The following is a 15,911-nucleotide window of genomic DNA, read 5'->3' as shown; positions in this document are numbered from 1 at the left end:
GTAATGTGATACTTTACTAGTTACTTGAAAAAAATTATCTTCTTATGTAACCCCAGCACTGTAATCTGATTATGTAACTCGTGTTACTTGCGATTCCTTACCGCAGCACTGTATGTATGTATGTATGTATATGTATATATATATATATATATATATATATATATATATATATATATATATATATAAATATAAATATAAATAAATAAATTTTCCATGGCATTTCAATTTTATATATATATATATATATATATATATATATATATATATATATATATGCATATATATATATACATATACAAATACAAATATGATTTTAAAAGCTTAGAATTGGTTATCACCTCATTGTGATCTTGTGATTTTGAACTTTTTATTGTAGCATTATGCTTTAATGCAACATTGGAATAACATTCTGATCTGTAACCCCTCATCCTTTCTAACGCACAGCCATTCGCTGCATCACATCACAACGTCTCTCACACGCGCTGTGCCAACTGCTGAGTCTCATCTGTGACACTCTCCTCTCTGTCATTCAGCCTGAGGTTCCAGTCCTTCTTAAACAAAGCTATCCTGGAACAGCACTGACCTCACAGTCACTCCCTAATCGGCTCAGATTCTCCCTCGATTTCATCAGCTCCAGAGCACCTGACCATCACCCCGAGACCCCTTCTCCAGGCCCTCCCTCTCCCGGCTCGGAGCCTCTACTGGGGCAGAGCCGCTGCTCTTCCCGCACTCAGAGCGAAGCATCCACAGCAGTGCTGGAGGAGTTGAGGGCTTGTGGACTAGGCCCAGAGGGTGGCACTCGTACCCCTTCTCCAACCCTCAGCCAGATGAGTGCGGTCACAGACAACATCTGGTTACACTTCCCTGCAGCTAGCACCGCTAATGTAATTATTCACCGGCAGTTCAACACTCTGTCATGTCTGTCTTACTGTTTCTTTCTTTGTCAGCTTTTATAAGTATTCCTACCTCAATTTTTACCTTTTTTTTTTTTTTTTTTTAAGAAAATACTACTTTCATGTAGCAAGGATGCAAAGAAATTGATCAAAAGTGACAGTAAAGACATTTATAAAATTACAAAAGATTTCTATTTCAACTTTCTACTCATCAAAAGAAAGAAGTGTATCTCAGTTTTCATAAAAATGTTAAGCACAACTTTTTTTCTGCATTATTAATTATAAATATATATTGAGCCTCAAATCAACATGTTAGAATGATTTCTGAAGGACCATGTGACAATGAAGACTGGAGTAATGATGCTGAAAATTCATCTTTTTCATTACAGGAATAAATTACATTTAAAAAATATTACAATAGAAAACAGCGATTTTTATATTGAAATAATATTTCACAGTATTACTGTTTTTACTGTATTTTTAATCAAATAAATGCAGCCTTGGTGAGTATTTTTAACATTAACAAATTTGACCGACCCAAAACTTTTGAAAAATATTTATTTTTACTCTGTCTCACCCTTTTTCTTTCATTTTCTGTTCTTTTTTTCCCTCTCTTATCCCTTTGAAAACTCAATTAGCTCATCTGTACTTGCTTTGTACAACCTTATTGTCGATTGTTTCTAATTTGGTTTCATTCCTCTGCATTTTTAGAGGCTGGTTCAACAGACACCAATATCACTTGTCCATTGTTCACATTTAGTGGTTTCAGCATTTCTTCTCTGTGGGATTATAACAATACTAACAGCACTTCTGCTCTAGATTCACATCAACACTGCATCAAGTGTCTCAAGGGTTGTCACTAACACCTTTTGCCATACAGATTGTCTTGATGTTTTGTCAGTGCTGAGTTTCTCAATATGACACACTGTATCTTTGTCAAAGATTTTAGGTGTAAGAGAACATGCTTTAGTTGTGACGTCTTGTTGTACTGCTCCTGTGGTATCCCTTTTTTGTATACTAACACTTAATACTAACCACTTCCTGGAAGTAATCAATTCCAAATTCTAAACCCATTGTTGTTTTTTTCCCCTTTTAATATCTTCCCAGGTGATGGGTACTGTATTTAGTTTGCTTTTTTTACTAGTCAATCCACAAGTCTTTTGTGGTTTTGTTTTCATTGTTCTGTTCTTAATCCCTGGTCAACTTTTATTAAGGCTAACAGATGACATCTGTGACATAATAGTTCGATCTCAGTGTAATTTATTATGCATAAAGATGGTTCTTCGGTTAACAGGGTCTCTGTGTTGTGTTATACAGGGCCAGATGACTGTGAACGGGGGTCTGACTGTGCCAGCAAGTCCTTGTAGTCACCTCCAAAGACCCTTCTCTCCCTCAACATACCCTCCTCCTCCTTCACTGAGCCCTAGTATTACAGCCATGCAGCAGGCTAGAACCACTGGTGAGTACTGAAGCTAATCAAACACTTCCCTGTGCTCTTGTGTGAGTGACTCTTTTCGTTATTGATTTTATCATTTGTATGGACAAAGAAACTGAATTAGGTATATATATTGCATCTCAGTTTGTAGTTATTTTAACCACAGCCACAGGTTATATAACCATATTCATTTATACAGTCTGAAATATTTTCTTCCAAATAGTGGTAAATAAGTTATAGGTCAGTTTTCTGATAAATTATGATTTTTCTTTGAACAATCCCAATATTGACTTAAAATGCTGAGATTTTCTCCACTGCTGGTTGTTGAATGACAGTTCATTTGAGGGAATCAAAAACATATACTGTAGAGTGACCAGAGCAGTCTGATTCACAAACAAATGTCTCATAAGCCAGTTCTTTTTAGTGAATCAATAACATACAGCGTGACCAGATCCGTCTGATTTACGAACAAATCACTCTCATAAGCTGATCCTTTTGAATGAATCAGAAACAACATACAGCGTGACCAGAGCAGTCTGATTCATGAACAAATGACTCTCTTATTGTAAGCTGGTCCTTTTGAGTGAATCAGAAACAACATACAGAGTGACCAGATCAGTCTGATTCACGAACAAATGACTCTCATAAGCTGATAAATGAATGAATCAGAAACAACATACAGCATGACCAGAGCAGTCTGATTCATGAACATATGACTCTCATATTGTAAGCTGGTCCTTTTGAGTGAATCAATAACATACAGCCTGACCAGAGCAGTCTGATTCATGAACAAATGACTCTCTTATTGTAAGCTGGTCCTTTTGAGTGAATCAGAAACAACATACAGCGTGAGCAGAGCAGTCTGATTCATTAACAAATGACTCTCATATTGTAAGCTGTTCCTTTTGAGTGAATCAATAACATACAGCCTGACCAGAGCAGTCTGATTCATGAACAAATGACTCTCATAAGCCGACTTTAAATGAATAGTTTACACAAGACTCATTACTAGTTTTAATCAGTCTGAAACACTGACCTGTATAATTCACAGCATTATTAGAAAGAAAATGTTGTTTCATATGCTAGCAAAATGGACATTATAACTGAAACATATGATGAAGTGAATCAAAATTGAATCAAAAGTTTGTGAATCAGAAACAAATTGAATCGGGAAATCTGTATTGACAACCAGCCCTAATATGTGAACATGGCTTTAATAATTAATCAAAAACATGGTGTACCAGAACCATAAAAATATATATTCCAGAATGGCCATTAAAAACATTTAAAAACATCAACAATGGCAAAAATTGAATTTACCTTGGCATAGTTGAATAAGAGTTCAGTACATGAAAATGACATACAGTGAGTCTCAAACAGTGTGTAATGTTAGCTTTAGCCACGAAGCACAGCCTCAAACTCATTCAGAATCAAATGTAAACATCCAAATAATTACTATACTCACATGATCCGACGCATGCATGCAGCATACATGACAAACATCTTGTAAAGATCCATTTGAGGGTTATATTAGCTGTGTGAACTTTGTAAATGCACTGTAATATAGTTGAGAGCTCGGGGGGCAGGGAACGCGCAATTTAAAGGGGCCGCAGCCTGAATTGGTGCATAGTTAATGATGCCCCAAAATAGGCAGTTAAAAAAATGTATAAAAAAAAATCTCAGACACATTCAGGGGACACCTTAGACTTATATTACATCTTGTAAAAACTGGTTCTAGGGCACCTTTAAGTAATTCCTACCATCCACCTGTCCTGGAAATATCTTTGCTGCCAAGTGTTGCCAATCATTGGAGTACAGCTGTAAAAATGATCTCCCTGGCCTCTGATAAATCACCGTTGACATGCCAGGCTCTAATGAAGTACTAATGAGTAAGAAAGCGTGACCTGGCTGCAGCAGTGTTTACTGGCCGTGTGACACTAAGCGTATCTCGACCGGTCCACTCTGAGCGTGCTCCCGCGATTTCTATAATCCCAAGTGGCAAATGCCGGGGATTAAGCTCAAATGTGAGCGACGGAGCGGTTGGGGCGAGGGAGGAGCTGAGACACTGGGATTAGAGCATCTATCTGCGTAAGGCTGGCCTTTGTTTCTACAGAGCCCATTTTGCTGTTTTTTTCCCCAAAAGGCTTCAGTCTGAATGCATTTACATGTTGGACTGTATGTGTAGAGCTGCTTTCCATGTTTATTATTCTATGCTGGAATACTGGAATTAACATATTCATGGATTCTTTCTCCTGATTTGGAATTACAGTCTGCACTGCATCCTTGACCTGGCTTTATTTCACAGTTATGAACATGGGAATGTTGGTTAGTTCTGTGGGAGTTACTAAAAATTCACTCACCCCAACCTGACCCTATCTTCCATCCATCAGCCTCTGAGTCCAGCACTCCAATCTACACCAACGTGGATCCTCCAGCAAGAGCGCCACAGACTGACAGAAAAGAAACAACAGGGAAAGCTCCGCAATATACTGGCATTGGTCCTGTGGATGAGTCTGGGATTCCCATTGCCATACGAACGGTGAGTGAATGCTGTTCGCTGTTTGTTGCTATATTTGGTAAACCTTTTTGATGGTCTACTTTAGACATTCTACTAACTATAAGTACCTTTGCAACTACATGTCAACTAACTCTCATTAGAGTAGTAGTAGACTGTCTGCTTAATATCTGCTAATGCTTTATTTTGATGGTGATCGAGTAATTTTACAACTACATGTGAACTTATTCTACTAACTCAAGCCTAACACCTAACCCTAACCTATAAACAGTCTACTAATACTCTAATGAGAAATAAAGTGTAACCCCAAATGTATGCTGTGCATCTTAGAGTAGATATAATATTTTGATATTATTGTATACGTTATTGTCATGCACACAAAACTCGGAAGCAGATTATTAAAGCTGTATATGGCTGTTTCTTCAACTGTCGGCATTAATGGGTATTTTGGCTCTGTGGACTTCATATATTTTTTATAACTTCTCTATAAAAGTTATGAACATTTCTACCAAAATCTCAAATAATGTATTGTGTTTGGCAGCATTCTGTGATGGAAATTAGATTTTTGCAATGAAATAACCACCAATTTAGCTAGTATTTTATGTATCCTAAATACACAAAAATAAATATTTTTGCTTGACAGAATTACACTTTAATTGCAAATAATGCTCAGTAAAAATATTCTGTGCATGAATGATATTTCTAAATTGATGAAAAATATTAAAATGATTTAATGTATTAATTCATAAATATTTTCATAGTTAAATATATTGAAAGTTTGGGTCTGGTGCAAGGGTACAACAATACAAATCTATAATAAAACATTTGAAAAGTAACAAATATATGATGAATACTTGGTAAAGTTTATAGGAAAGTTTTAATGTGACATTTTTATATAAAAACAAAAAAGAACTTTAAAAACTGTTGGTTTTATTATAAATAAAGCTGAAGAAACACCCATAACGACAGCAGGCTTATTTAGAGTTAATCAATAGTTTAAAAATGCTATAAACATGGATGCCTTGGCATTAATTTTGATAAAACTTGTCCCTTTATTGGCTCTGGAGACATTATCGGAAGTGCATACCTATAATAGTTAATTCCAGAATTAATCTTCAATCAGTCTCTGGTCACATGGGACTGGCTGTTTTGATTTGTGCACTAAATTGCATTTTCCCACACTGAGTTTTATTTAGCCCCAGGGAAACATGGGCAGCTGTGCTCAGCATCATTGATGGAAAAGCAGACAGTGATGTGTCTCTCTCAGCTTAACATAGAGAGGCCAGTTGCATCAGCATTTTGCATCCAGAGTTTTGGATTCAAGGTCATGGAGCACATTCGGGTTGCTATTTGTTTTCTAAACTATGCTTCTGGACCTTGGAATCTTAATCTGTAAGGACTGAGAATGCCTGTAATCTAAAAATGCTTGTTTTGTGAATTGTTTTAGACCGTTGACAGGCCAAAAGATTGGTACAAGACCATGTTCAAACAGATTCATGTGGTGCCTAAATCAGGTAAGACTGAATCTTTTGTATTTACCTTCATTTTACTTTAAAACTTTATACATTGCATTTCCTATAAACATAAAATTAAGAATTTTTGAGAAATCATAAAAAGCCCTTATTAGAGCAAGCTTATTATATGGCTAATTTTGTAGTCATACACTGACATACCAACATATTTTATTACATTTTAAAAGTTATTTTTTGAGCATTAATGCAACATAGAAATTGAAAGATTTTTTTTTTTTTTGCAAACTAAACAAGATTATAGATTGTGTTATCTTGTGTACATTTGTAATGTATTATTTTATGCTGAACATGACATAGACAGTTACAGTTTTTTTTTTTTTTTTTTTTTTTTTATGAAAGTAAAAGATATAGAGAACACTTATCTCATTGCTTTTATGATTTTAAAGGGGTCATGAATTGAGAAATCAAATTTTCCTTGATCTTTTGACAGGTAAGAGGTCATTGTACTATAAAAACATCCTGTAAGTTTCAGAACTGACTTCCTTGTCAGTCCAAAAACAGCTTTTATTGAAACCAAGCTCCGAAAACGACTTGTTTTGGATTTTGTCACATTATGACATAATATTGCAGAAGAAAATCAATGCCTATTTCTACATCATTGCATCTTTGGCCCCACCCACTGGTACGTTAGTGAGATGAGAAGGAAAGAAGAGAGATTCAGGATCACTGGACCAAAATTAACATTACCTTCCAACTGATCCTAATGCTAGGAAAGTGGTTATTTATTTTCAACAATGTGAATGTCTCAGTAGAGCATTATTTGTTTGTTCGGTACATTTCATTGTGGATTCTTTGGTAAATCAGTCGCAATTTCAGCGCTGGCTTTGCAAACAGACTTTTATTTTATTTGTAAGATATGGACTTGACAGTAATGCCACAATATATAAGTAATCATGTTACTTCTAATGCCTAATCTGTGATCAGTGATTTCTGATTTGTAATGATTCATGTACAGTCAGATGTTCTTTATTGTCTCAAAATCGTTTACTGTTTATGTGTCAATAAATCAAGCCAGTGACTAAACGGTCAACGGTCAACATATCATTTCTCTTGGTAACATGAAAATTTAAATTGTGATTAAATTGTATACAGAAACTGATCAAAGAACACTTTATATATCGCTGGAGCTGTCAATCACACAGCGTGAGTTTATGAGTGACTGAGTTCTGGACTCTCACCAAAACTCAAAACTTATTTACATCATGTTTGCACTGTTAGTTATAATGAAAGCATTAGTGAGAGTGCAGAAATCAAGTTGAAATGACGAGATCACTGCATTCATGCCCTCAACAGACATGTCTGTCATCGCTACAATGCTCATCGCTGCAACCTTTCATATGATGGGAGTAGCTCTAAATATATTGCTATAATCAACACTTTTCATGATAAGTTGATCTTGACAGCTGTAAAAGTAAAACATGTAGTAAAAGATTTTGAGAGAATTCCACATGTAAAACATCATATTGCAAAGATGTTAGCCAATCATGGGCGTTTATATTGCAGTCTCTCAGCAGACACGCCCCTTCCAACAGAGCATTCGAATCAGAGGGCTAAAATCAGGGTATTTGTTATTTGTAAATTATGACAATTTAGAATTTGGTGTAAAAATCTTCCTAACATTATAAGCGCACCTCAGGAAAGATAAAATAATAATAAAAAATGCAGTTCATGATCCCTTTAATTATGTCAGACAAGATAAAGACCTGTATTTTCTGTGTGTCTGCAGACCTGTCTGCTAAAAGGATAGTTTTTTTGCAGAGAAGGGCAACCTAGGGCCATCTAATGAGGAGTGACAACAAAAGAGCTTTACTCAGCAGGTTGTGGATTACAAGTGTGTTCATTACTGGAAATGGACAGGCAGGATGTTTGCCTGAAAGATTACAGGGGTCACAGGATCAACACCGTCATTTCTCATCCTATGTTTTTTATTATCTTACTCTCACAACCTGCAAAGGAGTTTGCTTACATTATTAAGTTTAAATGACTCTCTGCAGGTCTTTTTTGTAAAATGTGCAATCCATGTTATGTAACTTTTGGCCCTCTAGCTGTTAAAAAACATAACTGCATGCATTTTGCAGAAGAACATTGTTTTGGTTGTGCTTCGGCTCCACATGAATGTGGTTTCTACTGCTTATAAAACAGTCTTAAGCTGACTAGCTGAAGATGTTACGGTTGCTATTTTGAACAAAAGCAGTTACATAGTGTACTTTTAATCATATTTGCTTATTTGTTTTCACAGAGAACGAGTGGCCGGCATCCCGTACTGCCACAGACCCTGTTACAAGTACTGGTACTTTTTCTAAACAAGGTTTCTCTCTTTTTTTCTTTTTTTTTCTTTTTTTAACAAGAGAACATTACAGTAAAGCAAACCTAAAAAATACTAATATAAAAAAATGCTTGTATAAACCAATTACAAAATAATTAAACATTTTTTATTGTTTAAATTTTTAACAAATTGTACAAACTGTACAATTAACAGTAACAATTTATGTAGTAATAAATGATTTTATAATTTCATTAAATAATTCTAATATTATTTATTTTATATATATATATATATATATATATATATATATAAATATATATATATATATGAATAAAATAATTCAGTAATTTCGATAAATAAAAATAATATAAATAATAACAACAATTATTATATTGTTATTATTAGTAATATTATTATCACAACTCTTTTTGACACTAACCACACCGATATATATTGTTATTTCTTTCAGATAAGCATGCTGCCCCTAATGCTGTTCAGGCCCATCCTGCACCTAAAACCGGCACTTACCGGCCTATCACCAAGAGTGTCTCTGATAATGGCGTATACGGTTTCAGGGTGCCTGCTCCCTCTTCTCTCCCTTCTGCTCTGCCCACATCAGCATCCACACAACAGAGATCCGGTGAAAGGGAGGCACCACAGAGAGGGAGGAGCACACCTGACATGTGAGAAGCACCTATCCATGCTTACGCAATGACAACATCTCACAGCATATGCTACTACGTCTCGATTTACAGGCAATATTTGTTTTTCCGTGCATGTCTTCCAGGAATGAGTGGGGTCCTCCTGATAGAAAGGTTGACACACGGAAATACAGAGCAGAGCCGAGGAGTATTTTTGACTATGAGCCGGGGAAGTCGTCTGTTTTAGAGCAAGAAAGAACGGTACGTAATCAGGGGTTTTTAATGTTTCATATGTTTTTATTTTTTCATGACGCTTTAAAAAGACCCAGATGGAATGAAATGAACTAAATACATTGTGAGCTTAGTTTTAAAGGTAAATTAATTATTCATGGTTTGTTTTTGAAGTTAGCAGCACAAAGTCCATAAAGTTTATGAGGCATTTTTACAATTTGAGGTTAGTATTTGAAGGCACAAACATATTGATCTGAATCAATGCCCCGTGGCTTTATGAGTATAGACAGATCGTAAACCAGATAGAGCTAATGAAGTGCTATCAATCGGTGAATCCACGGTGTCAGCAGCGCTGCAGGCGTGATACTCCATATGCTGATTGACTAAACTGAGTTATTCTTATATATTACTGGAATTGTATTGGCAATATTCATGGAAACAGTTGAAGTTACATGATGAGCTTTCTGTATATGTTAAAAGAATCACCACGAACGTTTGCCCTAATTGAGCAGAAGTGCTTCAGCAAGCTTGTGTAGAGTCACTTGATAGAACACATAAATTGCAGGTCCATTAGAGCGTAATGTGGTCAAGGTCACTAATAAGGTTGGAGAAACCAATTTGCTCCTGCTGGAACGATTTGTCCTTGTGCAGTCATTTGTTATGTGCCGATGCCCTCTGCTGGATAGGAGGGGAAAATAAAAACAGCCTTTGCTCTGTTGCTATTTTCAACAAAATATAACAGTTTTGAGCTCTGCTGAACTTTCCTTGTTTCTTGTCAGCTGAAAACATTTTTTATTTTACATCTGTATCTGATTGTCACATTCCCATGATTACCTCAGTTCATCCCTTCCTTTCATCTTCTTCTCCCACTTGCTTTCATTCTCAACACCAGACAAGTAACTTAAGACCTGAGGACATAGATTTAGAGAATGAGCCGTGGTATAAGTTCTTTGCTGAACTGGAGTTTGGGCGGCCGGTAAGTGTGGCTTTGGTTTGGTGCTCCTAGCATGCCGCTTGTGATTGGTGTGGGGGTGGAAAGGTCAGATACGTGCTGCACATGCTGCCGACACGTGATGGTCATGTCTGAAATGACTGGTTGGAATGAGCGGACAATTCCGGACGCTGTAACATATACGATGGAGTTTGATAATGGAGTTTGATAATGAGTCTTTGCAGGCTTTGATTTTTTTATTCTTTTTGTACACATTAAACTTCTGTTCACTGATTATAAAATATGTTGTGGAATTAATTTAACCATTATTTGCATGACTTTTAATGTTTGCTGGATTTACAAAGTAGATGTTTGACTTTTGTCTCACTCTGTGCAAGGTGTGTGTAGTTTTGTAGTTTTAGGCTTGGCGTGCTTTAGATAATATAAAAGCAGACATACTGCAGTGTGTAGTGTTTTTGTAGCATATATGCAACTTCAGTTTGTGGTCGTCACATTGTTCTCCTCTGTCATGTTACTTTACTTTCTCCCTTGTTATATGTCACTGTTTCTCTGCTCCTCCCCTCCTCTATCCCACCTCTGGTGAAGCCTCCAAAAAAACGTCTTGATTACAATCCAGAGAGCTCACCTCGATTCCGCGCAGAGGTAAAGAATGGATGAATGAATGAATCTGAATTAAGTGAATGAGTGATAAACTGCTTCACTGGCATATAATATTGACTGACTGACTGACTGACTGACTGAAAGAGAGAGATAGAAATTAATATAAATAGGCTAGAGCCTACTTTCTCAACCAAAATTCATTTAACATTAATTAACTTCGGTTATAACACAAAGCCCATTGTGGAATGTAGCAATACACAGTTTGATCCTTGAGATATGTGACATATTATACATCAAAACTGATAAAAAATAATAGCTTATGTACAGAATAATTACTTTGGATTAGACTTTTAATCATGTTCAGAGGTATTATTTACATTTGCAACCTCCTGTTTCTCACTAAATGTTTTCCTTTGCAATAACTCTCAACACTCTCAGATATATAATGTGCATTTGATATAACAATATGTATATCAAATATGTAAAAGGGCATACTTAAAATGAGGAAAAACTTATTTCTTTACAAGAGCGACAGAGCTGTGACTATAACAAAGAAAAAATAAGCACAGTTCCAAATATAAAACTATAAAACTTTTTGAGTTTTTTTGCCTGTAAGTGTCTTTTTAGTGCCCTTTTTGAACACTACTCACAGTATTTATACTATACAATGGCAAAGAATAATGCATAAGTACACAAATTGGGACACAGCTCATGTCATTTTATAAATTTGATTAGTGTAATTTTATCATTTTGATTAAATAAACAGTTGGCTGCATATTAGGAATGCATGGTAAATTTGTGTTAGGAACATTCTAGTGATTACCTCTGATCATTATTAAAGTGGAAATGCTGCTGTTTTCAAAAGTAATGGCAGGTAAAATTGCGGGACATGTTTTGTCCCATGTTTCAAGAATTTTTTTTTGTCCCATGTTTTACTGCATGTGCATCCACGTCAGCTTTTATTTGTCATAACATTTTTGTCTATTATTCCATTCTATATTTATCATGAGACAAGAGCACTTCCTCCTGGCTGTCATCTGTCGGTTCTGTCCATGTGTTTGTAGTAGGTGAAGGATCTATGGACATGCCCTGTACAGTATCATGTTACGTATCCTGTTTCACTCAGGGGCTTTTTTCTGTCATTGTAAATAGCTTGCTGGTTGTCAAATGTAGAAATTAATTAAGAATAATTAATTGTTAAACTAAACTGGTTAGTGAAAAAAACGCATTGTTTTGCATTAACTACCACATGCAAAAGTGGTGCATCTGTGAATTATGTCCTAAAATCCCTAATGATTTTTTTCTAATGAATTGCTACTGACCACTATAAGGAAAGAATGTAACTTAGAGTCTGATGTAGTAACAGTTATGGTTTGAGGAATGCTGTTAATCCAAACAAAGAATTGCTAAAAATTGTCACAGAGGCTTTGCAGCCAAATTTTGAGCTTACAAGTGTGGTATCTGTCACTCAGAGCTGTATTTATGTTGACTAGATGTAAATGTGTCACACTGAGGAGACATTCCTGGTACTGCGTGCTTGGGCTACTTTTAAAGAGGGTTAAAAAAACGCAAGGGGCGTCTGCTGCTGGTCCGAAGAGCTGTTCCAGATAACACTGCTCAGAGCTTCAGCAAACAGGAAAATGATTATCTACTCCAGCCATGCGTACAAGGAATTCCCTGCTTTGTTCGACATAGAAACCCTTGTAAGTGATCTAACGCGTCTAGCTGTCCTGGGAATGGCTGGGCTTTTTGAAGGACAGCTGCCCATGTGACCGTATCCAGACATAAGGAGTTTCATTGTTTTTAACCATTGTTGGATTTGTGAAGGAGAGCACTAGGTATCAAGGAACCTACTGTATAGTAAGTGCGGACATTAAGTGAGGAATTCACTCTGCTCTTTCTTATTCATCTGTTTCAGACCTCCCTTTATCAGCCATCCTCAGACAGGAGCCTTGAAAGGCCATCAAGGTAGGTTTACTGTGTACACACTGACCCCAAAAACCATTTGCACACATAAGTCACAAAAATCTATACTTTTAATTTCATAGATGTTTAAAAAAATTTGTATTTTTGGATGAAAAATATCAAACCATTTGACATCTGAAAACAGAACTTTTCTTAAACCGTTTTTGCAGTGACTTTAAACTAACTGGTCCCAAGGTCATCTATAGTGGATGTATGGTGCAGGTCATAACGCTGCAGTTTAACATTCAGAAAATCCTTTAGCAGTGTTTTTACTCTTTTTACATTCATTCTGCAGCTCTGTAAATGATAACAAGAGGAGACGGAAATCCGAACCTGCAACAGCTCAGCCTAGGGCACAGAGCAATGTGGGCACAACACAAACGTCTGTGAGACCACCAGAGCTGCCCAAGAGCAGCAGCACACAGAGGAATCCCCTCACCAGCCCCGGTTCCCTCGCGGCCACCAGGACTAAAGGTAGACGTCAGATGAGCAGTCACATTTGTAGACCTTATTGAAAGAATAAGCAACAGGGGAAGGATCTCAGACAATTTTCATTTTGCTCCTCGCAGCACAAGCAGAATTTTAAATGACTTTCCCTTTGCATGAATAAAGTTCAATGAATTATTTAGTGTTTACAATCTTGCCTCAGTGTAGTCTAGCATATCAACTGCTTCTTCTTTATTCAACGAGGGCTTGTTGATCAAGATGTCTGAATTCTTTCCAGCTTTCTTCCAGGTCATTTTATAAACGTCCTTACTTGTCTCTTTTTTACCATGCTGCTTGTGGTGGATATCTAAGGTGGGGATGTAATCTATATGCACACAGCACATTTAAATTGTCAAAATCAAAACCATGCTACCTCAGAATCCACATATCAAAGCAAAGAGCAAAATGAGAACAGTTTAATGGCTGTCCCAGCTGTCTCAGATGGCTTCTCCAGCCTCCCTGATGGCTGGAAAAGTGCCCAAGAGAACCCAGAAGACTGGATAAATACAGAAGAGACCTCATCTAAGCTCAAATCCTGGAGTTGTGATGATCTCCTATCTGAGGGGAGGGGAAAAGAAGTGCAAACCCGTTCAGAAAGCACGTGTTTCTTGTTGCACAACGGGGAAGTAAAGGCATCACAGTGCAATGACGTCCGAGAGTCTGAGGATCTTAGGGAGAGGACCAGGCACCGCTCAGCCCACGACGCACCAGGCTTCCTCAAACTATACAAGAAGATGCATCACATCAACCGGCAAGAGCTGATAAACTCTACCGTGATCTGCTCTGTGAAAGCCAGGATCCACAAGTATGAGAACGAACAGCGGAAGGACAGATGCACTAGCAACAAGGGCTCTAATGAGGAGGTGCCTAGGGACATGGTGCACAACAGGATTTCTGAATTCGAGAGTCTGATCCAGAAGTCCAAATCCATGCCAAATCTTGGGGAGGAGTGCCTGATGAGGGGTTCTTCTAGAAGGACCAGCAGCCCCAAGCGTAGCCTCTCTATTGAGTCATTACTGGATGAAGAACCACCAGCCAGGAATCCCCCTGAAGGACGGCCTCAATACCCCAAGATAAACACCCATGTGCCAATCCACATCCAAGTCACCAGTGACCAATTACAAAACTCTGCCATGCACAACGACTACTCAGACAGTGAGCATGATGCTGTAGTGTCTGATCTAAGTGACTTCATTCAGATTGAAGGCTCATCCTTCTGCAGCGAGAGGGAGTTCGACCTGTGTTCATATGCCTCCTCCGAGAGCTTCTGCGGATCAGGACACCACCATCATTATCACAGGCAGCTTGTGAGCTCCTGCAAGGGCCGCTGCCCGGCTTCCTACACGCGCTTCACCACTATGATCAAGCACGAGAGGGCCAAGCAGGACCGGAAGCAACATTTGCGGGTAGAAGAATCTGAGTTTGGCCTCAGCAAGCTTGCCTTCCTAGTCAGCCCAGTGCCTTTCCGCCGGAAGAACCTGTCACCTTTGAGTTTTTCCCGAATACCGAACTCCAAGAGCTGTGTGTACGACGCTCTAGATTCGGCCCTAAAAGACATCTACGACCACATCCGCGCTGAGAAGCGCAGAGGTAGCCTGCCAGACAACAGCATCCTTCATAGGTTGCTGGTGGAGTTGCTTCCCGACATTCCTGAAAGAAATTCCTCCCTGCACGCGCTTGGGAGAGGCAGCCCTACAATTCAACCTCGCTCTTACCACCCACAGCCTGACGGCATGCCCAGTCAGGACACTCACCAACCCGAATTCTCACACCTGTCCCATAGTGCCTCTCACAACCATATAGACAGCAACAACAACCAGAGGAACCACAACTTTGAATGCTACTATCAAGGTGGACACTACTCATCCATATTGGTTTCCCAAATACCCTTCGTCCCCTGTGTTTGAGTTCTGCTCCTCCACCATTGCATTGTTCCATCTGTGTTTGTGAATGTGCTTGCTTAGAGCAGTGATGTCCCAACCTGCTTGGAAGGCCAACATTCTGCAAAATTTAGCTCCAACTTGTTTCAGGTAAGCCTGAAGACATTGATGAGCTGGTTCAGGTGTGTTTAATTGGGGTTGGAGCTAAACTCTGCAGGACAGTGGCCATCCAGTAGTAGGATTGGACACCCCTGGCTTAGAGAAAGGAATCATTTTGTTTGCAGGAACATCAGAAAGCATGACTCATTCCCACGTCCTCTGCTTCATATATTCTTTTGTTTTCTCATTTTATCAAATTGTCCTTTTTTTTTTTTTTTTTTTTTTTTTTACTTTTGTCCACAAACAATTATTTAAAGTTATGTTCCTACTCCATTTACAATACATTTCTGTATTTGGTTGATGCTTTCTTGCATTTAAGGTATACATTTGATTAGGTTCATGAATTGTCTGGGAAT

General features: G+C 37.7%; 1 protein-coding gene across 12 annotated transcripts in view; it reads left to right on the top strand.

Moving 5' to 3' along the window:
- Nucleotides 1-15,911, top strand: part of sorbs2b (sorbin and SH3 domain containing 2b) — a 64,990-nt gene that overhangs the window by 35,536 nt on the left and 13,543 nt on the right. For 7 of the 12 annotated variants that reach the window (XM_067385972.1, XM_067385940.1, XM_067385961.1 and 4 more), the window contains 11 exons: nt 534-884; nt 2,211-2,352; nt 4,719-4,867; nt 6,291-6,357; nt 8,615-8,683; nt 9,111-9,324; nt 9,429-9,543; nt 10,406-10,489; nt 11,051-11,107; nt 12,984-13,033; nt 13,326-13,504. In XM_067385972.1, the coding sequence (XP_067242073.1) occupies nt 534-884; nt 2,211-2,352; nt 4,719-4,867; nt 6,291-6,357; nt 8,615-8,683; nt 9,111-9,324; nt 9,429-9,543; nt 10,406-10,489; nt 11,051-11,107; nt 12,984-13,033; nt 13,326-13,504 (1,477 nt within the window). Of the gene's footprint in view, nt 1-533; nt 885-2,210; nt 2,353-4,718; nt 4,868-6,290; nt 6,358-8,614; nt 8,684-9,110; nt 9,325-9,428; nt 9,544-10,405; nt 10,490-11,050; nt 11,108-12,983; nt 13,034-13,325; nt 13,505-13,828; nt 15,368-15,911 lie in introns of all 12 variants that reach the window. The other 5 variants (XM_067386045.1, XM_067385991.1, XM_067385982.1 and 2 more) reach the window with 5 other exon arrangements.

This window comes from Chanodichthys erythropterus, chromosome 1, assembly GCF_024489055.1.
Source record: "Chanodichthys erythropterus isolate Z2021 chromosome 1, ASM2448905v1, whole genome shotgun sequence".
Taxonomy (NCBI): domain Eukaryota; kingdom Metazoa; phylum Chordata; class Actinopteri; order Cypriniformes; family Xenocyprididae; genus Chanodichthys; species Chanodichthys erythropterus.
The sequence above is the reverse complement of the archived record's forward strand: the minus strand, read 5'-3'. Positions and strand labels throughout refer to the sequence as shown.